The sequence below is a fragment of the Babylonia areolata genome, chromosome 21, assembly GCF_041734735.1.
Source record: "Babylonia areolata isolate BAREFJ2019XMU chromosome 21, ASM4173473v1, whole genome shotgun sequence".
Lineage (NCBI taxonomy): Eukaryota > Metazoa > Mollusca > Gastropoda > Neogastropoda > Buccinidae > Babylonia > Babylonia areolata.
In genome coordinates, this window is record NC_134896.1 from 38,899,909 (window position 1) to 38,923,406 (window position 23,498).

General features: G+C 42.9%; 1 protein-coding gene across 1 annotated transcript in view; it reads left to right on the plus strand.

Annotated features, from left to right (window-relative positions):
* Positions 1–21,453, plus strand: part of LOC143296614 (endoplasmic reticulum membrane-associated RNA degradation protein-like) — a 39,699-nt gene extending 18,246 nt beyond the window's left edge. The window contains exons 9-18 of the mRNA XM_076608643.1: positions 563–580; positions 2,708–2,770; positions 5,303–5,485; positions 7,141–7,206; positions 9,589–9,659; positions 11,121–11,243; positions 12,799–12,868; positions 16,175–16,365; positions 18,577–18,690; positions 20,322–21,453. Of these exons, the coding sequence (XP_076464758.1) occupies positions 563–580; positions 2,708–2,770; positions 5,303–5,485; positions 7,141–7,206; positions 9,589–9,659; positions 11,121–11,243; positions 12,799–12,868; positions 16,175–16,365; positions 18,577–18,690; positions 20,322–20,472 (1,050 nt within the window). The 3' untranslated portion in view covers positions 20,473–21,453. The remainder of the gene's footprint in view (positions 1–562; positions 581–2,707; positions 2,771–5,302; positions 5,486–7,140; positions 7,207–9,588; positions 9,660–11,120; positions 11,244–12,798; positions 12,869–16,174; positions 16,366–18,576; positions 18,691–20,321) is intronic.
* The last annotated feature ends 2,045 nt before the right edge of the window (positions 21,454–23,498 follow it).

Genomic DNA, 23,498 nt, shown 5'->3' on the forward strand with positions numbered 1-23,498 from the left:
AGCGCCATGGTCACTGCTGGACATGGCCTGCATGAAGGATGTTTGGTGATACAACTGAGTGATTGATGCATTCCATATTGCCTTGCGTGTAAGTCGCTGTGATTGTGGTTCCCTTTGTTACTGATGTTTGTGACTGTTTTTCCCTTGTTGATGGTGTTGATTGTAAGTGTTCTGTGTTCAGGAGGAAGAACACATGAATACACAGTTTTCTTATTCCTGGCATTCTTATGATTATTCTTATACATATTACTGTTATCGTTATTTAGTAGTTGTAGTAGAAGTAGTAGTAGTAGCAGCAGCAGCACTAGCTGTAGCGGAAGCAGCAGTAGTAGCAGTAATAGTAGCAGCAGTAGTAGTAGTAGTTGTAGTAGTAGTAGTAAATAATGTTGACAGACAACAGATAAAATTTACATGAACATACCATCTGCTGAAATGTGAAGGTGCACATGGTTGCACAATATTAGACTGAGCTGTAAGGATTTGTTTGTTCTCACTGATCTGACTGGTGAGGGCTGGAGTTTACATCTGTGGTAACTTTCTGCTTTGGTTCCACCCCCCACAGGTGGTGCATGTGTACCATGTAAGTTTGGGAAAGGGAACTGGTGGTGCATGTGTACCATGTAAGTTTGGGAAGGGGAACTGGTGGTGCATGTGTACCATGTAAGTTTGGGAAGGGGAACTGGTGGTGCATGTGTACCATGTAAGTTTGGGAAAGGGAACTGGTGGTGCATGTGTACCATGTAAGTTTGGGAAAGGGAACTGGTGGTGCATGTGTACCATGTAAGTTTGGGAAAGGGAACTGGTGGTGCATGTGTACCATGTAAGTTTGGGAAAGGGAACTGGTGGTGCATGTGTACCATGTAAGTTTGGGAAAGGGAACTGGTGGTACATGTGTACCATGTAAGTTTGGGAAGGGGAACTGGTGGTACATGTGTACCATGTAAGTTTGGGAAAGGGAACTGGTGGTGCATGTGTTCCATGTAAGTTTGGGAAGGGGAACTGGTGGTACATATGTACCATGTAAGTTTGGGAAAGGGAACTGGTGGTGCATGTGTACCATGTAAGTTTGGGAAAGGGAACAGGTGGTGCATGTGTACCATGTAAGTTTGGGAAAGGGAACTGGTGGTGCATGTGTACCATGTAAGTTTGGGAAAGGGAACTGGTGGTGCATGTGTACCATGTAAGTTTGGGAAGGGGAACTGGTGGTGCATGTGTACCATGTAAGTTTGGGAAGGGGAACTGGTGGTGCATGTGTACCATGTAAGTTTGGGAAAGGGAACTGGTGGTGCATGTGTACCATGTAAGTTTGGGAAGGGGAACTGGTGGTGCATGTGTACCATGTAAGTTTGGGAAGGGGAACTGGTGGTACATGTGTACCATGTAAGTTTGGGAAAGGGAACTGGTGGTACATGTGTACCATGTAAGTTTGGGAAAGGGAACTGGTGGTGCATGTGTACCATGTAAGTTTGGGAAAGGGAACTGGTGGTACATGTGTACTTTGTAAGATTGGGAAAGGGAACTGGTGGTGCATGTGTACCATGTAAGTTTGGGAAAGGGAACTGGTGGTACATATGTACCATGTAAGTTTGGGAAAGGGAACTGGTGGTGCATGTGTACCATGTAAGTTTGGGAAGGGGAACTGGTGGTACATGTGTACCATGTAAGTTTGGGAAGGGGAACTGGTGGTGCATGTGTACCATGTAAGTTTGGGAAAGGGAACTGGTGGTGCATGTGTACCATGTAAGTTTGGGAAAGGGAACTGGTGGTGCATGTGTACCACGTAAGTTTGGGAAAGGGAACTGGTGGTGCATGTGTACCATGTAAGTTTGGGAAAGGGAACTGGTGGTGCATGTGTACCATGTAAGTTTGGGAAGGGAAACTGGTGGTGCATGTGTACCATGTAAGTTGGGAAAGGGAACTGGTGGTGCATGTGTACCATGTAAGTTTGGGAAAGGGAACTGGTGGTGCATGTGTACCATGTAAGTTTGGGAAGGGAACTGGTGGTCATGTGTACCATGTAAGTTTGGGAAGGGGAACTGGTGGTACATGTGTACATTGAAGATTTGGGAAAGGGAACTGGTGGTCATGTGTACCATGTAAGTTTGGGAAGGGGAACTGGTGGTGCATGTGTACCATGTAAGTTGGGAAAGGGAACTGCAGTGCAAGTTGAAACCAGAAAGTTGTTGGATAGGGAACTAGATGTATTTCATCCATGAAGTTGGAAGGGTACATTTAACTATTGTACCATACATTTTGAGTAAAATAATCTTTAGAAGAAAAAAAAAATCCTTAAGTTTTGCAAAGGAACCATGAGTGGTGACAAGTGTTAGTCTGTTAGTTTTGGAAATAACTTGTTCTTTTACATTAATTAAAATTGGAAACACGTAACGATGGATTGCAACATTAACAATACAGGAAAGTAATGAAGGAAAACGGTCACAATGTAACCATATGTCAGATTATTCACGAACGGGAATCTGGGGGGCCATTGGACCATGTAAATCAACGGGAACTGGAGTCATGCTGTGACACATTGTCACGTTTGGCACGTGACTGTTTCATGGTGTCATGTACTCTTCTGGTGCTGGACTGACGTGGGAGGGGGTCACAGCAAGTTGTTGCAAGGTTAACGGGTACAATGCCATGTAAAGCATTGGGTAAAGAGGGACCGTCAATGGTGCATGTGTAAGTGGAGATTTTTGGACAGGTCAACTTGTGCGACTGTGTACCATGTAACCTCCTTGGGAGCAAGAGAGACTTTCTTGTGCATGTGAGTAACTCTGTGAGTTTTGGGAGAAGGGAACCTGGTGGGCATAATGACCATTGTCAGTTTTGGAAATGAATATGGCTTTTAGTGTTTGGCTAAGTTGTTTACCATTTTTACATTTTTGGACGGGGAACTGTAATAGTGGATGGCTAGGTCTAGATGGTCCCGTTATTTGGGAAGGAGAACTGGTTGGTACTGTGTACATGTAATGTGTTTGGGGGCTGTGTTTGTTGGTTGTTTTATTTGTTTGGATAGGAACTGGTTGACGTGGTTGACGCATTTGTAATGTTTGGGAAGGGACTGTGGTTCAGTGGTTAACCAAGTGTAAGTATGAGTGAGGAAATCGGTGTCAGTGTTACCAAGGGCAACATTGGAAAGGTGAAACTGGTATGGTGACATTGGTCATAAGTCTGACTGGAGGGAGACTCAGTTGGTCTGTGTAGCTATTATTGTGTTGAGGGGAACTGTAGGTGGTGTTCTAGTAGTTGATCAGGAACAGGCAACTGAACAAGAAGTACTCATGAGTGGAAGGGTCCTTGGTGTGTGCTTGGCACCATAACGTTTGGGAAGAGGAACTGTGACAGAGAACCGTGGGCGTTTGGGAGGTATACGGTGGGAGTAACCATGAATATGGGAGGGATGGGGCATGAGTACAAGAAAAAGGGGAAGGAAAAAGTGACACTGAACCATGCCACAGATCTCAAAAAGAAACAAATTAAAGTACAAGATAATCAAGGCAATATCAAGGAACATTTTGCACAGACTGACATGAAGGTTTGGACAAAATTGATGTGTACCATTCCATTTGGAGCCGAACGTGGGCAGTCCATAAGCTGAAAGGGAACTGTTGTGCATTGAACCATGTAGTTTGGAAAGGAACTGGTGGTACATGTGTACCATGTAATTTGGGAAGGGGAACTGGGGGTGCATGTTTACCATGTAAGTTTGGGAAAGGGAACTGGTGGTACATGTGTACCATGTAAGTTTGGGAAAGGAACTGGTGGTACATGTGTACCATGTAAGTTTGGGAAAGGGAACTGGTGGTGCATGTGTACCATGTAAGTTTGGGAAAGGGAACTGGTGGTCCATGTGTACCATGTAAGTTTGGGAAAGGGAACTGGTGGTGCATGTGTACCATGTAAGTTTGGGAAAGGGAACTGGTGGTACATGTGTACCATGTAAGTTTGGGAAAGGGAACTGGTGGTGCATGTGTACCATGTAAGTTTGGGAAAGGGAACTGGTGGTGCATGTGTACCATGTAAGTTTGGGAAGGGGAACTGGTGGTGCATGTGTACCATGTAAGTTTGGGAAAGGGAACTGGTGGTGCATGTGTACCATGTAAGTTTGGGAAAGGGAACTGGTGGTACATGTGTACCATGTAAGTTTGGGAAAGGGAACTGGTGGTGCATGTGTACCATGTAAGTTTGGGAAAGGGAACTGGTGGTACATGTGTACTTTGTAAGATTGGGAAAGGGAACTGGTGGTGCATGTGTACCATGTAAGTTTGGGAAGGGGAACTGGTGGTGCATGTGTACCATGTAAGTTTGGGAAAGGGAACTGGTGGTGCATGTGTACCATGTAAGTTTGGGAAAGGGAACTGGTGGTGCATGTGTACCATGTAAGTTTGGGAAAGGGAACTGGTGGTGCATGTGTACCATGTAAGTTTGGGAAGGGGAACTGGTGGTGCATGTGTACCATGTAAGTTTTGGAAAGGGAGCTGGTGGTGCATGTTTACCATGTAAGTTTGGGAAGGGGAACTGGTGGTGCATGTGTACCATGTAAGTTTGGGAAAGGGAACTGGTGGTGCATGTGTACCATGTAAGTTTGGGAAAGGGAACTGGTGGTGCATGTGTACCATGTAAGTTTGGGAAAGGGAAATGGTGGTGCATGTGTACCATGTAAGTTCGGGAAAGGGAACTGGTGGTGCATGTGTACCATGTAAGTTTGGGAAAGGGAGCTGGTGGTGCATGTTTACCATGTAAGTTTGGGAAGGGGAACTGGTGGTACATGTGTACCATGTAAGTTTGGGAAGGGGAACTGGTGGTACATGTGTACCATGTAAGTTTGGGAAGGGGAACTGGTGGTACATGTGTACCATGTAAGTTTGGGAAAGGGAACTGACCAGTCAGCCAAGTATCAAAAAAAGAAGAAAAAAAAAAAAGTATCGTAAAAATGTTATTTAGTTTGGGAAATAGATGTATTTCATCAGCAGATGATGGCAAGGTCATTTAAACTGATTTGTTATCCGTCACAATACATCTTTAAGAAGAAAAAAAAAATCCTTTATATCCTTTCTATCAGGAAATTCCATGACTGGGGTGACAAGTGTTTTATGGTTTTTTTGTTTGTTTTTGGTTCCAACATATTCTTTTCTTTTCTTTTTCACTTTTTTTTTATAATTCAAATATTACAAAGAACAAGAAAAAAAAACCCGATTAACGATAGCGATTGACAAACATTAACAATAGCAGGGGAAAGTAATCAGAAGAAAACGACATCAACAAAAAAACAAACAAACAAACAAGTATTTTTCAGGACTTACTTCACGACGTGCTGTTCTACCCGGAGGGGCCCAGGGTTCGAGACCACCTGAGTCACGGGGAGGTGGAGTTCCATGCTGTGGACGACAGCGTTGTCACGCCCTTCCTGCACGTCGCCGTCTTTCTGGCTCGTCGTTTGTCTCCTCTCTCTGCCCTGCTGGACTGCACCCAGTGCACGGTGAGTCACAGCACAAGGTTGAAAACTTGCTAAAGGTTCCAGACGGGTACAATAGCCGAGTGGTTAAAAGCATTGGACTTTTTCAATCTGAGGGTCCCAGGTTCAAATCTCGGTAACGGCGCCTGGTGGGTAAAGGGTGGAGATTTTTTCCGATCTCCCAGGTCAACATATGTGCAGACCTGCTAGTGCCTGAACCTCCTTCGTGCGTGTACGCAAGCAGAAGATCGGTTTTTTTTTCTCTTTTCCGCAGTCTGTGATGTACTATCTGTGCTGGTTTGCTCTGGCGATTAGGAAGTGAGATATAAACACTGGGATGGGCACTAACTGCCCATTCTGCAGTGTTTTTTGCCTATATGGCCTTTTTTATGTATTTTTTGTTTGGCTTTAAAGTATTGCTTTTTTTTCATTTTTTACGATTTTTTGTGATCTGGGGATGATAAATTAAGTGGAATGGCTAGCGTCCTCAGCATGGTCTGGTCTTATTTGCCGTAAGGAGCTAAATGGTTGGGATACTGTGTCATGAACTGTGTTTTGTGGGTTTGTCGTAGTGTTTTTTTTTTAGTTTTTTTTTATAGATGTGACACTTTTGTGTTGACGTGGTTGCGCATTTGTAATGTTTGACTGTTCAGATATGGCACTGTGCGTTCGGCTGGACTATAAGCAACAAGAATAAGAATATGAGTGAGGAAAATCGGAGTGCAGTGCCTTTCCCAAGGTCACAACACCATGCCGAAACCGGGCTGCCAAATCTGATCACTGGTGAACATTGGATCAAAAGTCTGACGCCTGGAGGGACGCTCACTCAGTCTGGCTCTGTGGCTAAGCTATTATTGTCGTTAGTAGGGGGCTTAGTAGGTGGTGTTCTAAGTACGTTGAGTCAGAACAGGCACCACTGAACACCACCGAAGTGACTCAGCAGCAGTGCAGGGTCTCCTTTGGTGTGTGGCCTCCTGGCGACCTAACATCGATGGTTCCCTGCGGACTGCCGACGGAGGAACTGTGACAGACGAACCCGGGTGCGGCCGTGTATGGGGGAATCAAAATGAGCGGCGTGGGAGTAATGCCACTGAAATGGTGCAGATGATGGGGCAGCAAAAAAAAAAAAGAAAAAAAAGTCCGACACCTAACCCAACTCTGCCACAGCATCTCAAAAAAGAAAATCAATTAAAAAAAAAAAGTAACAAGAATAATCAGAGCGCAACATATCAAGAACATTCTTGCACAGACTGACATGAAGGTACATAAACTGTGGCTACACATAATTGTATTGTGTATCTATACCCTTCTGCACCCTCTGCAAGCTAGGGCACTCCCAAAGCAAAACACACACTCCGTTCAGTAGCAGAAACACCTTCAGTTGTACACAGAATATGAACCTGTATAGTATATATACAGTATATAGTTGCACACCACAAAATGCTACATCCACTCAACAGCAATGAATTAATAAATATAATCGATGAACAAATGAATGAATAAATAAATAAATAAAGGAATGGAAAAAAAGAAAGTAATGGAGACGGAAGGAGGGACAGTAGAAAATAATTACATGATAATTAATATAAAATCAGATGGATATTGACATATGAAAAACAAGTATCTGCGTGTATCTTTCTGTGTGTGTGTGTGTGTGTGTGTGTGTGTGTGTGTTGCAGATGATGGAGCACAGGGTGCAGTCCTACAGATCAATGTTTCATCCAGTGGCCGTCCTTCAGCATAAGGTGCCCCTGACCTTTTCTCTTGACCACCTTCATTCTTTCCCAACGTTTCCAACATTTTCTTTACCACTGAGAGTGTGAGAGTGTGAGAGTGAGTGAGTGAGTGAGAGAGAGAGAGAGAGAGAGAGAGAGAGAGAGAGAGAGAGAGAGAGAGACAATGATATTTCAAGCAAATAATACTTGATGTGTACTCTGTAATGACTAGGTAATAATAATAAGAAGAATTATGCCAGTATGAAAAAAAAGTAATCTTTTCATATGCCTATATAGTTCCAGAACTCACCATTCCACCAAGGCCACCAGACGCAAACTAACCCCATAAGGATGAGACTCTTTTTTTTAAATTTTTTTTAATAGTCACTACCGTCCTGCCACTAGGCAGTCTGGGCAACCCTTTTACCACAGTTAGCACCTCTTCCAGACTCCTTACTCCCTCCTTGAATGCTTCAATCTTTAACTCACTCAGTACGGCCAGTCCTCTCTTCTCCTCTTACACAGACACCTCGGATGTCCAGTGGGTGTCTGAATGACCCAACCTTTAGCTTCCGTCGTCAGAATTGTGGTATTCTTTGTCAACATTCACGTCTTCAGTATGAGAGCCTTCCGCTTGCAATATTTTGATGGTGGTAACTGGGGTGAAACGCTGTTAACGTCTTCTCTTTCGCCGTTCGTGTGGAGAGGGTTAACTTTGAATAAATTAGAATAGAACTGAAAGAAACAGATCTGTGTCTGTAGTGTATGCGTATTTATTTGACTGTTAGCACACACACAGTAAACCATGACACACAGGTGTGTCTTTTTTCGGTGTTACATATGATACACGCACACACACACACACACACACACACACACACACACACACATATATATATATGTGTGTGTGTGTGTGTGTGTTGAGATGACTTTGTGAATGCATATTTCTGTGAGAAAATCTCATTGTGCATGTGTACATGTGCATGTATTGGTTGGTCATCGATTTGGCATCTGTTCACTGAAGTGATTATAGACAGAAAGACAAAAAAAAAAAAAAAAAAAAAAAAAGAAAGAAAGTGTATGTATGTATGCGTATGGGAACATGAACAAACTGTATACAGTTACAAATGTGACAAGAACTAGAAATTTATAGTAATCAAGGAAATTTGGGGGATGGAAACTACTTCTTTGTTCGTGGGCTGCAACTCCCACGTTCACTCAAATGTACACGAGTGGGCTTTTACATGTATGACCGTTTTTCCCCCGCCATGTAGGCAGCCATACTCCATTTTTGGGAGGGTGCTTGCTGGGTATGTTCTTGTTTCCATGACCCACCGAAAGCTGACATGGATTACAGGATCTTTAACGTGCATATTTGTTCTTCTGCTTGCGTATACACATGAAGGGGGTTCAGGCACAAGCAGGTCTGCACAAATGTGAGATCAGAAAAAAATCTCCACCCATTACCCACCAGGTGTCTCCGATTGAAAGTCCAACGCTTTAACCACTCGGCTATTGCGCCCGTCGGATGGAAACAAACTAAGGAATTGAATTAATTAACCATAAAATCAACTGACTAATAAAACCAGATAAAGAGTCAAATGTCAGAATACTTACAGCTAATCTGCTATTGGACATTTAGATAAACTAACCAAAAATTTGGTTGAACATTACTGTCACTGAGTTGTTGGAAAGTATAGGAATGGGCTCTTTTATCTTACTGCAAGGAAGAATATGTTAATTTTGTTATTTTCTGTCCACATTGGCATGCAATATTCCTGGCACATTTTGTTTTGAAGGCATCAGTTCTCCATCTTTACATAAGAGCCTGTGTGTCTCCACTGGCGCTGAACTGAATGTTTATGAACTGAACATGCATGTGTGTGCACTTCAAGTGTGTTTGGATGGTGTTGTCTTGACATTTGATGCTGTACGGAGACGGGCGCAATAGCCGAGTGGTTAAAGCGTTGGACTGTCAATCTGAGGGTCCCGGGTTCGAATCACGGTGACGGCGTCTGGTGGGTGAAGGGTGGAGATTTTTACGATCTCCCAGGTCAACATATGTGCAGACCTGCTAGTGCCTGAACCCCCTTCGTGTGTATATGCAAGCAGAAGATCAAATACGCACGTTAAAGATCCTGTAATCCATGTTAGCGTTCGGTGGGTTATGGAAACAAGAACATACCCAGCATGCACACCCCCAAAAACGGAGTATGGCTGCCTACATGGCGGGGGTAAAAACGGTCATACACGTAAAAGCCCACTCGTGTGCATACGAGTGAACGTGGGAGTTGCAGCCCACGAACGCAGAAGAAGAAGAAGAAGAAGATGCTGTACGGAGACGGACAGCCTGTCTCCTTTGTCTGTTGGTGTTTCCTGACGATGTCCTCTGGTCTTGTGGTTTCCTTGCAGTTTGCAGAGTTACTGCAGCACCTAGAAAACCTGGCCGCACTTCCATTGACTCAGATGCACCAGACACTGGAGTGAGTGCTCTGCTCTTTGCCTTTGTCTTTGTACTTGTACTGTATTGTCTTGCATTGTCTTATATCGTCTTTTTCCTTGTATTGCCTTGTATTGAATTGTCTTGTATTGTCTTGCCTTGCCTGGTGTTGCCTTGTATTGTATTGTATTGTATTATACTCTATTGCATTGTCTTGCCTTGCCTGGTATTGCCTTGTATTGTATTGTACTGTATTGTATTGCCTTGTCTTGCCTTGCCTTGGATTGTATTGTACTGTATTGTATTGTCTTGCCTTGCCTGGTATTGCCTGGTATTGCCTTGTATTGTACTGTATTGTATTGTCTAGCTTGTATTGTATTGTACTGTACTGTATTGTATTGTACTGTACTGTATTGTATTGTCTTGCCTTGCCTGGTATTGCCATGTATTGTATGGTATTGTACTGTACTGTATTGTATTGTCTAGCCTTGTATTGTATTGTATTGTACTGTATTGTATTGTCTAGCCTTGTATTGTATTGTACTGTACTGTATTGTATTGTCTTGCCTTGCCTGGTGTTGCCTTGTATTGTATTGTATTGTATTATACTCTATTGCATTGTCTTGCCTTGCCTGGTTTTGCCATGTATTGTATTGTACTGTATTGTATTGCCTTGCCTTGCCTGGTATTGCCTTGTATTGTATTGTACTGTATTGTATTGCCTTGTCTTGCCTTGCCTTGGATTGTATTGTACTGTATTGTATTGTCTTGCCTTGTATTGTCTTGCCTTGCCTTGCCTGGTATTGCCTTGTATTGTATTGTACTGTATTGTATTGCCTTGTCTTGCCTTGCCTTGGATTGTATTGTACTGTATTGTATTGTCTTGCCTTGCCTGGTATTGCCTTGTATTGTATTGTATTGTAGTATTGTGTGAAATTAGGGCTGCTCTTTCCAGGGAGAGAGCATTGCCACAGAATAGTGGCATTCCCCCCTTCTTCCTGTTTTTTTGTTGTTGTTTTTTTCTCAGCAAGTGTGTTTGCTTTACTATCAAAGTGGATTTTCCTGTAGAAGTTTGCTGGCAAGAACAACACTGCACTTGTGCATGCTGTACCATGGGACCTCTCTGTCTATCTTCTTATCTTGATTAATTATGGACCAGCACCAAAACCACCGCTCAAGGTCTAGTGGAGGGGGGGGGAGTAAAAACCACTGTCGGAGTTTGGCAGGAAATGATGATAACACTTATCTTGCCTTTACTTATTTTAGTGTTGCCAGGAGTTAATAATGATAACGTGTGTGTGTTTGTGCGTGTGTGTGTGTGTGTGTGTGTGTGTGTGTGTGTGTGTGTGTGTGCGTGTGTTTGTGTGTGTGTGTGTGTGTGTGTGTGTGTGTGTGAGTGAGTGAGTGTGTGTGTTTGTGTGTGTGTGCATGTGTGCGCGCATGTGTGCGTGTGCGCGCATGTGTGCGTGTGTGTGCGCGTGTGTGTGTGTGTGTGTGTGTGCAGGGGGCAGGACGGAGGGAGGCAGAGCGAGGACAACGCTCTGCTGACCAGAACCCAGGAGACGGTGAACTCACTGCAGCGGCAGCAAGGAGAACCGAACCCCAACAACCAGCCTGACCATCACGGGTACACAGCGCTTGGCTTATTTAGTAGTTGTTGTTTTGTGTGTATGTGTGTTGTGTGTGTTGTTGTTTTTTTTTTTTAATGGAACCAGTATGCATGAGTGTGGGATAAAAAAAAAACCAAAAACAAATGTCACTTCCACTAATGCGTGCTTGAGGTGTTGTTTTTTTTTGGGGTGGGGGGGGGGGAGTGGGCGTGGAGGTGGGGGGAAGGGGCGGCGGGTGGGGTGGGGGGTAGGGGGGAGGGGTGATGGAGGGGGTTTACAGCCCCAGCTACCAGCGGTCTTGATGTCTGATGATGATATGAATGGGAAATGGTTTCTTGATGGTTTTTCTAGTTATTCATGCTGTACATAAGCCTTAAACCGTGCTGCTTCTTTCAGCCTGTGCCGTTTTATTTGTGTGTGTGTGTGTGTGTGTGTGTGTGTGTGTCCATAAGTGAGTCTGGGATTCACACAGCCCACTCAGGTTCATGAACAGACTCACAGGCATGCTCACACACATGCTTGTTCACACATGTGTACACACACACACACACACACACACACACAACACAACACAACACAACACACACACGAGAGAGAGAGAGAACGAACGAACGAACGAAATTGTTTTAATGAACTTTGGCCATGGACCACAATTCAAAACCAGGGGACTGGGGGTGGGCATGGGAAGGGGTATTATAACACTTACGAGAGAGAGAGAGAGAGAGAGAGGTGCGTATGCGAAAACTCATACACTGTGTCATCAGCCTTCCTGCACTGAGCGTCCGAACCGCTCGTTCTGTTTGCTGCAGAAAAGGTGAGATTATCAGGACGCCTGGTCAGACAAAGCTTTGATCCTCCATACCCTTCCATCTTTCTGCCGCACACAGTTTCTGTAGTTCTTTGTCTGCACGACTGCATTCATAAGCGTTGTCTTTCGGGTCTCTTTGTTTCAGAGTCGATGCGTGCGTGCGAAAGTTGGGGTGCGAAAGTGCTTTGCCTTTGCTTTGTTTTTTTATTAATCGCTGTGTGAATGCCTTTGTTATTGTAATTATCATGTACCTTTGTTATTGTTATTATCATGTACCTTTTTATTGTTATTATCATTTTCCTTTGTTATTGTTATTATCATTTACCTTTGTTATTGTTATTAGTATGTACCTTTGTTATTGCTGTTATCGTGTACCTTTGTTATTATATTTCTTTGTTATTCCTATCGTTATGTGTCTTTGTTATCATAAAGTACCTATGTTCTTGTTATCATCGTGTACCTTTGTTATCAGTATGTTCTTTTCTTATTGTTATGATTATGTTATTAATATGTACCTTTGTCATTGTTATCATTATGTACCTTTGTTATCATTATATACCTTTCTCATTGTTGTCATTATGTACTTTTGTTATCATTATGTACCTTTGTCATTGTTATCATTATGTACCTTTGTCAGTGTACATTGTCATTGTTATCATTATGTACCTTTGTCATTGTTACACTTTGTTATTGATATCATTATGTACACTCCTCCCCCACCCACCCACCCCCCATTCCCCTGCCCCTCATGGTGGACGCTGCAGTCTGGAACTGCATATGGACGTAGTGAGGAAGGCATGCCATCTGCACATCCCCACTCTGTATAGGTGGCAGGTGAGTGCGCGCGCGCGCGTGTGTGTGTGTGTTTGTGTGTGTATGTGTGTGTGTGTGTGTGTGTGTGTGTGTGTGTGTGTGTGTGTGTGTGTGTGTGTGTGTGTGTGTGCGTGTGAGTGTGTTTATGTCTCTGTGTGTGTGTGTCCACCTGCTGTTTTTCACCTCGTCGCCCTCCTCCCAACAATTTTTTGTTTTTTTTTATTTTTACTTTATGTATTTTATTTTATTTTTATTTCTATTTATTTATTCATTTTAATATTATTGTTGTTATTATTTATTATTATTATATTTAAAAAAAAAAATTATTTATTTATTTATTATTAAAAAAATTTTTTTTCTCAAGGCCTGACTAAGCGCGTTGGGTTACCCTGCTGGTCAGGCATCTGCTTGGCAGATGTGGTGTAGCGTATATGGATTTGAACCGAACGCAGTGACGCCTCCTTGAGCTACTAATACTGATACTGATACTGTCGGTTGTGTGTCAAAGTCTGCATGGGCCTGGGTCTGTGCAAATGGTTTTCCTGTCCACTCTGCAATGTTGTCAGTCTATCGATTTTTTTTTTCTGTCTTAGACGTCCCCTCCGTCTCAGTCCTTCAACAGTTCCTTGGAGTATTGCTATGATGATAAAATGAAAGGTGATGTAAAAATCCTTGGAGTATTGCTATGATGATAAAATGAAAGATGATGTAAAAATCCTTGGAGTATTGCTATGATGATAAAATGAAAGATGTGTAAAAATCCTTGGAGTATTGCTATGATGATAAAATGAAAGATGATGTAAAAATCCTTGGAGTATTGCTATGATGATAAAATGAAAGATGATGTAAAAATCCTTGGAGTATTGCTATGATGATAAAATGAAAGATGATGTAAAAATCCTTGGAGTATTGCTATGATGATAAAATGAAAGATGTGTAAAAATCCTTGGAGTATTGCTACGATGATAAAATGAAAAATGTGTAAAAATCCTTGGAGTATTGCTACGATGATAAAATGAAAAATGTGTAAAAAAAATCCTTGGGGTATTGCTATGATGATAAAATGAAAGATGATGTAAAAATCCTTGGAGTATTGCTATGATGATAAAATGAAAGATGTGTAAAAATCCTTGGAGTATTGCAATGATGATAAAATGAAAGATGTGTAAAAATCCTTGAGTATTGCTATGGTGATAAAATGAAAGATGATGTAAAAATCCTTGGAGTATTGCTATGATGATAAAATGAAAGATGTGTAAAAATCCTTGGAGTATTGCTATGATGATAAAATGAAAGATGTGTAAAAATCCTTGGAGTATTGCTATTATGATAAAATGAAAGATGATGTAAAAATCCTTGGAGTATTGCTATGATGATAAAATGAAAGATGATGTAAAAATCCTTGGAGTATTGCTATGATGATAAAATGAAAGATGATGTAAAAATCCTTGGAGTATTGCTATGATGATAAAATGAAAGATGTGTAAAAATCCTTGGAGTATTGCTATGATGATAAAATGAAAGATGTGTAAAAATCCTTGGAGTATTGCTATTATGATAAAATGAAAGATGATGTAAAAATCCTTGGAGTATTGCTATGATGATAAAATGAAAGATGATGTAAAAATCCTTGGAGTATTGCTATGATGATAAAATGAAAGATGATGTAAAAATCCTTGGAGTATTGCTATGATGATAAAATGAAAGATGATGTAAAAATCCTTGGAGTATTGCTATGATGATAAAATGAAAGATGATGTAAAAATCCTTGGAGTATTGCTACGATGATAAAATGAAAAATGTGTAAAAATCGTTGGAGTATTGCTATGATGATAAAATGAAAGATGATATAAAAATCCTTGGAGTATTGCTACGATGATAAAATGAAAAATGTGTAAAAATCGTTGGAGTATTGCTACGATGATAAAATGAAAGATGATGTAAAAATCCTTGGAGTATTGCTATGATGATAAAATGAAAGATGTGTAAAAATCCTTGGAGTATTGCACTGATGATAAAATGAAAGATGTGTAAAAATCCTTGAGTATTGCTATGATGATAAAATGAATGATGTGTAATAATCCTTGGAGTATTGCTATGATGATAAAATGAAAGATGATGTAAAAATCCTTGGAGTATTGCTATGATGATAAAATGAAAGATGATGTAAAAATCGTTGGAGTATTGCTATGATGATAAAATGAAAGATGTGTAAAAATCGTTGGAGTATTGCTATGATGATAAAATGAAAGATGATGTAAAAATCGTTGGAGTATTGCTATGATGATAAAATGAAAGATGATGTAAAAATCCTTGGAGTATTGCTATGATGATAAAATGAAAGATGATGTAAAAATCCTTGGAGTATTGCTACGATGATAAAATGAAAAATGTGTAAAAATCGTTGGAGTATTGCTATGATGATAAAATGAAAGATGATATAAAAATCCTTGGAGTATTGCTACGATGATAAAATGAAAAATGTGTAAAAGTCCTTGGAGTATTGCTACGATGATAAAATGAAAGATGATGTAAAAATCCTTGGAGTATTGCTATGATGATAAAATGAAAGATGTGTAAAAATCCTTGGAGTATTGCACTGATGATAAAATGAAAGATGTGTAAAAATCCTTGAGTATTGCTATGATGATAAAATGAATGATGTGTAATAATCCTTGGAGTATTGCTATGATGATAAAATGAAAGATGATGTAAAAATCCTTGGAGTATTGCTATGATGATAAAATGAAAGATGATGTAAAAATCCTTGGAGTATTGCTATGATGATAAAATGAAAGATGTGTAAAAATCGTTGAAATGAAAGATGTGTAAAAATCCTTGGAGTATTGCTATGATGATAAAATGAAAGATGATGTAAAAATCGTTGGAGTATTGCTATGATGATAAAATGAAAGATGATGTAAAGTTACAAATGGAGAAAGTTAAAAAAACAAACAACAACAACAAAAAACAAAAAAAAATTGGTTGTAAAATACGACTTACTTTTGATAGGAGGGGCCCACAAAATGGAGAAGGTTTATTGAAATGGTTGGATGTAAAATAAGTGTTTGGACACCTTTTATCAAAAGTAAGTCGTATTTTACAAACCAACAGTGGTTGGTTTTTTTTTCTTGGTTTTTTTATTATTATTTTTTTTTTAATTAACTTTCTCCATTGTTTTTAGGATTGTTTTAACAAGGGCCATTTGGATCTTGCGGCACACACATGTGTGAATTGAATGAGACCAAGGTTTGATATGTTCGATTTTTTTTTTTTTTTTTTTTTTTTTCACGAAAATGGTACACTTTTTTTTTTTCTTCCTCCCAGCATGAAGCGGGGACAGAGAGGGTGGGGGTGATGAGGGAGAGTGAGTGTGTGGGGCTGCTCGTGCGGGTGACGGAGGAGGTCAGCACCGTGGTGCGGCAGGTGCAAAGCACGGTGCAGCTAAGGCACCAGCAGCTGACGGCCAAACAACTCCGCTCTCGACAGAGGGACAACCTCAGGAAACTCCTGCTGTGGTGGGGTGTCTTTTGTTGAGGTCGTTTTTGATTGTGTGTGTGGGTTTGTGTGTGTGTGTGTGTGTGTGTGTGTGTGTGTGTGTGTGTGGTTTGTGTGCATGTGTGTTGTGTGTGTGTGTGTGTGTGTGCACGTAGATGCATGTGTGTGTATGTGCATGTGTAAGAGAGAGAGAGAGACAGAGAGAGAGAGAGAGCATGCATTTCCACATTTGCTCTGTGTGTGTCTGTCATTGTTTTAACATTACACACTACACAGTTGTTGTGTGTGTGAATGAGGTGGTCTGGATACCAGTAATTAAGATGAGACCAAAAAAAACCTGAAGATCCTACATGTGGTTGTGTTGACCTGAGGTGTGTGTGTGGCTGTGTTGACCTGAGGTGTGTGTGTGGCTGTGTTGACCTGAGGTGTGTGGCTGTGTTGACCTGAGGTGTGTGTGTGGCTGTGTTGACCTGAGGTGTGTGGCTGTGTTGACCCGAGGTGTGTGTGTGGCTGTGTTGACCCGAGGTGTGTGTGTGGCTGTGTTGACCTGAGGTGTGTGGCTGTGTTGACCTGAGGTGTGTGTGTGTGGCTGTGTTGACCTGAGGTGTGTGGCTGTGTTGTCCTGAGGTGTGTGTGTGGCTGTGTTGACCTGAGGTGTGTGGCTGTGTTGACCTGAGGTGTAGCTGTGTTGACCTGAGGTGTGTGTGTGGCTGTGTTGACCTGAGGTGTGTGGCTGTGTTGACCTGAGGTGTGTGTGTGGCTGTGTTGACCCGAGGTGTGTGGCTGTGTTGACCTCAGGTGTGTGTGTGTGGCTGTGTTGACCTGAGGTGTATGTGTGGCTGTGTTGACCTGAGGTGTGTGTGTGGCTGTGTTGACCTGAGGTGTGTGTGTGGCTGTGTTGACCTGAGGTGTGTGGCTGTGTTGACCTGAGGTGTGTGTGTGGCTGTGTTGATGTGAGATGTGCGTGACTGTGTTGACCTGAGGTATGTGTGTGGCTGTGTTGACCTAAGGTGTGTGGCTTGTTGACCTGAGGTGTGTGTGGCTGTGTTGATCCGACGTGTGTGGCTGTGTTGACCTGAGGTGTGTGTGTGGCTGTGTTGACCCGAGGTGTGTGGCTGTGTTGACCTGAGGTGTGTGGCCGTGTTGACCTGAGGTGTGTGTGGCCGTGTTGACCTGAGGTGTGTGGCTGTGTTGTGTTGACCTGAGGTGTGTGGCCGTGTTGACCTGAGGTGTGTGGCTGTGTTGACCTGAGGTGTGTGTGGCCGTGTTGACCTGAGGTGTGTGTGGCCGTGTTGACCTGAGGTGTGTGTGGCCGTGTTGACCTGAGGTGTGTGACTGTGTTGACCTGAGGTGTGTGGCCGTGTTGACCTGAGGTGTGTGGCTGTGTTGACCTGAGGTGTGTGTGGCCGTGTTGACCTGAGGTGTGTGTGGCCGTGTTGACCTGAGGTGTGTGTGTGGCTGTGTTGACCTGAGGTGTGTGGCCGTGTTGACCTGAGGTGTGTGGCTGTGTTGACCTGAGGTGTGTGGCCGTGTTGACCTGAGGTGTGTGTGTGGCTGTGTTGACCTGAGGTGTGTGGCTGTGTTGACCTGAGGTGTGTGTGTGGCTGTGTTGACCTGAGGTGTGTGTGTGTGTGGCTGTGTTGACCTGAGGTGTGTTGCTGTGTTGTGTTGACCTGAGGTGTGTGTGTGGCTGTGTTGACCTGAGGTGTGTGGCTGTGTTGACCTGAGGTGTGTGTGTGGCTGTGTTGACCTGAGGTGTGTGTGTGTGGCTGTGTTGACCTGAGGTGTGTGGCTGTGTTGACCTGAGGTGTGTGTGTGGCTGTGTTGACCTGAGGTGTGTGGCCGTGTTGACCTGAGGTGTGTGTGTGGCTGTGTTGACCTGAGGTGTGTGGCTGTGTTGACCTGAGGTGTGTGTGTGGCTGTGTTGACCTGAAGTGTGTGTGTGGCTGTGTTGACCTGAGGTGTTTGGCTGTGTTGACCTGAGGTGTGTGTGTGGCTGTGTTGACCTGAGGTGTGTGTGTGGCTGTGTTGACCTGAGGTTGTTTGTGTGTGAATGTGGTGGTCTGGATACCAGTCATTAAGATGAGACAAAAAAACTGAAGATCCTGCATGTGGCTGTGTTGACCTGAGGTGTGTGTGTGGTTGTGTTGACCTGAGGTGTGTGTGTGGCTGTGTTGACCTGAGGTGTGTGTGTGGCTGTGTTGACCTGAGGTGTGTGTGGCTTTGTTCAGCACCCCCTGCCTACGGATTCTGGTGAGCGCTGTGTGTGCCGCCATCAGCTGGTGCCTGCAGTGTCTGCCTGACTTCTCCTCTCTCACAGCGCCCCAGTGCAGGCTGCTGCAGAAGTGAGTTTGTGAGTGATGCTGTGCTGAAGAGAGCTTCATTTTGAAGCAATCAGTGAAGTCAAATAAATGAACACACAACACATGCATGCAAAAAAGGAACCCACATGAACACACACATGCACAAACACACAATATACACACACACACACACACATACAACAAACAACACATGCACACACACACACACACACACACACACACACAAGCACAAGCACATACATACACAAGCACACTCACACACACACAAGCACACACACACAGTGGGGTGGAGTGGAGTGGTGGCCAAGTGGTAACACCTTCACCATGGAAGTGAGAGAATCTCAGCATGCAGGATCAAATCCCACACTCGCCAGAATTCCCCCCCCCCTCCCCCCATGCCCCCACCAGTCCAGATAGTTGGGACAGCAGTTGCCTCCTCTGCTGTGTTTTTTTGTTGTTGTTTTCCTCTGCTGTTCTCATGGTCATGGTAAAACATAACTTAATCAGGACAGCAGTTGCCTCCTCTGCTGTTGTGGTGGTCATAGTCACACACCACTATAGTCGGGACAGCAGTTGCCTCCTCTGCTGTTCTGATGGTCATAGTCACACACCACTATAGTCGGGACAGCAGTTGCCTCCTCTGCTGTTCTGATGGTCATAGTCACACACCACTATAGTCAGGACAGCAGTTGCCTCCTCTGCTGTTGTGATGGTCATAGTCACACACCACTATAGTCAGGACAGCAGTTGCACCCTCTGCGGTTCTGGTCATAGTCACACACCACTATAGTCGGGACAGCAGTTGCCTCCTCTGCTGTTCTGGTCATAGTCACACACCACTATAGTCGGGACAGCAGTTGCACCCTCTGCGGTTCTGGTCATAGTCACACACCACTATAGTCGGGACAGCAGTTGCACCCTCTGCTTTTCTTCTTCTCTTCTTCGTTTGTGGGCTGCAACTCCCACGTTCACATCTTGTACGGGAGTGGGCTTTTACATGTATGACCATTTTTACCCCGGCATGTAGGCAGCCATACTCCGTTTTTTTGGGCATGCATGCTGGGTATGTTCTTGTTTCCATAACCCACCGAACGCTGACATGGATTACAGGATCTTTAATGTGCGTATTTGATCTTCTGCTTGCATATACACACGAAGGGGGTTCAGGCGCTATCAGGTCTGCACATACGTTGACCTGGGAGATCGGAAAAATCCTCACCCTTTACCCATCGAGTGCCGTTACCAAGATACAAACCCAGGACCCTCAGACTGAAAGTCCAACACTTTAACCGCTTGGCTATTGCGCCCGTCCTCTGCTGTTCTGATCGTCATGGTCAGTTTCAGTTTTAGTTTCAGTAGCTCAAGGAGGCGTCACCGCGTTCGGACAAATCCATACACGCTACACCACATCTGCCAAGCAGATGCCTGACCAGCAGCGTAACCCAACGCGCTTAGTCAGGCCTTGAGGAAAAAAAAAAAGAAAAAAAAAAGAAAAAAAAAAGAAAAAAGAAAAGGTGAATCAATGATAGATAAGCTTACACAAATAAATAAATAAATAATAACTATAATGTAAAAAAAAAAAAAAAAAAAAAAAAAAAAAAGACACGACACAATCACACAATACAATACAGTCTTTCCTTGTGGGTGCCCAGGTTCCTGAAGGCGATGCTGCAGCAGTGTGAGAACCTGCGAACGCTGACCTCACCTGAGAAGAACAAGTGGACGGAGAGCGTGGAGCTGCTGCTCACCTGGGTCCCCACCTGCCGTCGCTTCCTCCTCACCTGGCATCAACAGTCAGCTTGAGACTTCTAGCACACTGTTCTGTTGTTGAGTGGTGATGTATGTTGCGTTGTTTCACAGTATGTGTGTGTGTGTGTGAATGTGTGCGCGTGTGTCTGTGAATGAGTGTATCTGTGTGAATGTGTGGTTTTCATCTCTGTATCTCAGCATGTGTGTGTGTGTGTTGCAGAGAACCATGCTGTGTTGTGAAGTGGTCAGTGTGTCAGTGTCTAATGTTGTGCAGCGATGCCGGTGTTATGTTAAACAGAGGTGGGTGTCGTGTTGTCCAGCAAAGTGTGTTGCAAATATCTATGTTGTTACCTGTCAGGTAGTTTGAAAAACCACCCCTCAAGAGGGTGCCCTATTCTTCCTCTGCCCTAGTGGTCGCCACACATTCCATGCACTGAGCAGCCTGATCAGCTATGTATACACCCACAGACTGTCTCAGCCCCTTCAAATCCTTGATGATGATAGTGATTCTCCTTGACTCCTTGGATGAATACAGTTTGAAACAAGAATCAAACGGCATGCAGTGATACATCTGAACACACACACACACACACACTCACTCCAACACTTGTGCAATCACATGCACAAACCAGAATGGAACAAAAGAAATTTCAAAAATGAAAGAAAATAAAGCAGCATTTTACTGATAAATCTGTTTATTGTTACAAAAACAGAGATCCCATGGATGGGCATGAAGATACAATGTCCACTCTGATATATGTAATTATGAATTTGACAAGAAATTGCTGACACAAGTGGTTGATTGTTTGGTGATGCGTGAATTGTGTTGATCTGTGTTTGGGGTATTTTCCAGTGGCACCTTGCAACATCCTACACGAACGTGCGTTTGCTTCTGTACAAGCATGGAGACCATTGCATAAAAACATTACAAATGATGAGGTTGAGGTAAAAACTAAAGGAACACTGGCAATACACATAAACAAAACCACTTCATTACCCACACCTCAGATTAAAAAAAAAGAAAAAAAAAAAAAAGGTCACCCACACACACACATATCCACCTGCTCATTACACACACAGAGCTAATTATAGACTTGTAGAGGAGCGAGATCCCAGCAAATATCTGATAGTGACAAAGCTCAAACAGACCTGAACATTAAACAAAATAATCATGCACAGTGGATGGCGGAGGTAAAATCCTGTGCAATGAATAAATAAAAGAATAAACAGGACACTGTCATCACACCCTGCTTAAAAACCACCTTGGTGTGTATAAAATATGTTATCAAAGACAGGTAGACAAAAAAAAAACAAAAAAAAATCAGGTATTCCTGGACATGACAAAAGAATTAAATGCTTTTACATGCCTGAGTACACTGAAATAACAGATTATTTTCTATCAATGAAGAGTTAAAAGACAGTTGAGAATCAACAGACTTTCAAACAGGTTGTCTTTGGTCATGTCTTTGCTTGTAGCTCATAATCTGAAGAGATACAGTTTTCAGAATTCTAGATTTTTGTAAACAGTGAAGTTCACCTGCTGTATAAATAAACACACACACACACACACACACACACACATATATATATATATACAGATTAGACAGATATTTTTCAAATCCACACTGCACAAAAAAGTGTATTTCTGTTACATTTGCAAGCATTCAAGTGAGTCAACAAATTCTTCTCAAAGAATAAGAAACATCTTAAATGATATTTTGTTTTATCATCATGTAATCACAATTCACTGGCTGCCATCACTGTCTTCACTTCAGGGCTGTGTGTGCTGCGGAACTGGCAGGGCAGACCTGAGAACCATGTGATTCAGAAAGCTGCCAGTTGTCGTGTGACAGACAGTCATTCAGAATGATTCTGACTGTTGTGTTGTCACAGCAGCCGTTGTGCGATGATGGCGGTGATGATGACAAGTCGTGGACATGGCAGGAGGCACCAGACAAGAACAGATGCACACCATCAACACTGTTCTTTCTTACACGGAAGTACAGTTTCGGTTTCTCAAGAAGGCGTCCTCACATTCAAACAAATCTATATACACTTCACCACATCTGTTAGGCAGATGCCTGACTGGCAGCACAATCCAGCATGCTAAGTCTGTCCTTGAGTGCTTGCATATGTATTAGTTTACCTCTTCTTCTTCTTCTTCTGCGTTCGTGGGCTGCAACTTCCACGTTCACTCGTATATACGCAGAGTGGCCTTTTACGTGTATGACCGCTTTTACCCCGCCATGTAGGCAGCCATACTCCACTTTCAGGGGTGTGCATGCTGGGTATGTTCTTGTTTCCATAACCCACTGAACGCTGACATGGATTACAGGATCTTTAACGTGCGTATTTGATTTTCTGCTTGCGTATACACAGGAAGGGGGTTCAGGCACTAGCAGGTCTGCACATATGTTGACCTGGGAGATCGTAAAAATCTCCACCCTTTACCCACCAGGCGCCGTCACCGTGATTCGAACCCGGGACCACCAGACTGAAAGTCCAACGCTTTAACCATTCGGCTACTGCGCCCGTCATTAGTTTACCTATCAGGGTGGGTTTCTTCTACAGAATTTTGCAAGAGGGCAACACATCTGTTGTCATGGGTTCTTTTTCAGAGCACCAAGTGCATGCTGTACATAGCAACACACACACATACACAAATTCATCTAACACAGTGGCATGTTGCACACTGCCGATACAATAGCTAAAAACATGAAAAAAATCTTCCCAAAGGGTCAAAGGATAACAAATACAATACTACTATTATTCCAACATACAGACAGAGATACTCATCAATCCCTGCCTCCATGAGAGATGATATGGCCAGACATGCATGCCATTCACATCTCCTCACCTCCAGTTTGCATATACACACAATAATGATCATCAACTTAATTATAATGAATCATCATTATAAAATGTGCAAGCAGCTCACAGCACTGTACTCTCGCATCACATATTTCATGTACTACACACACACACACACATACACACACACAAGACTGCCTATAACACATGAATAGGAATGATGGTCAATGTACATGTTCTGAGCCCCCCCCCCCCATCCCCCCCCCCTC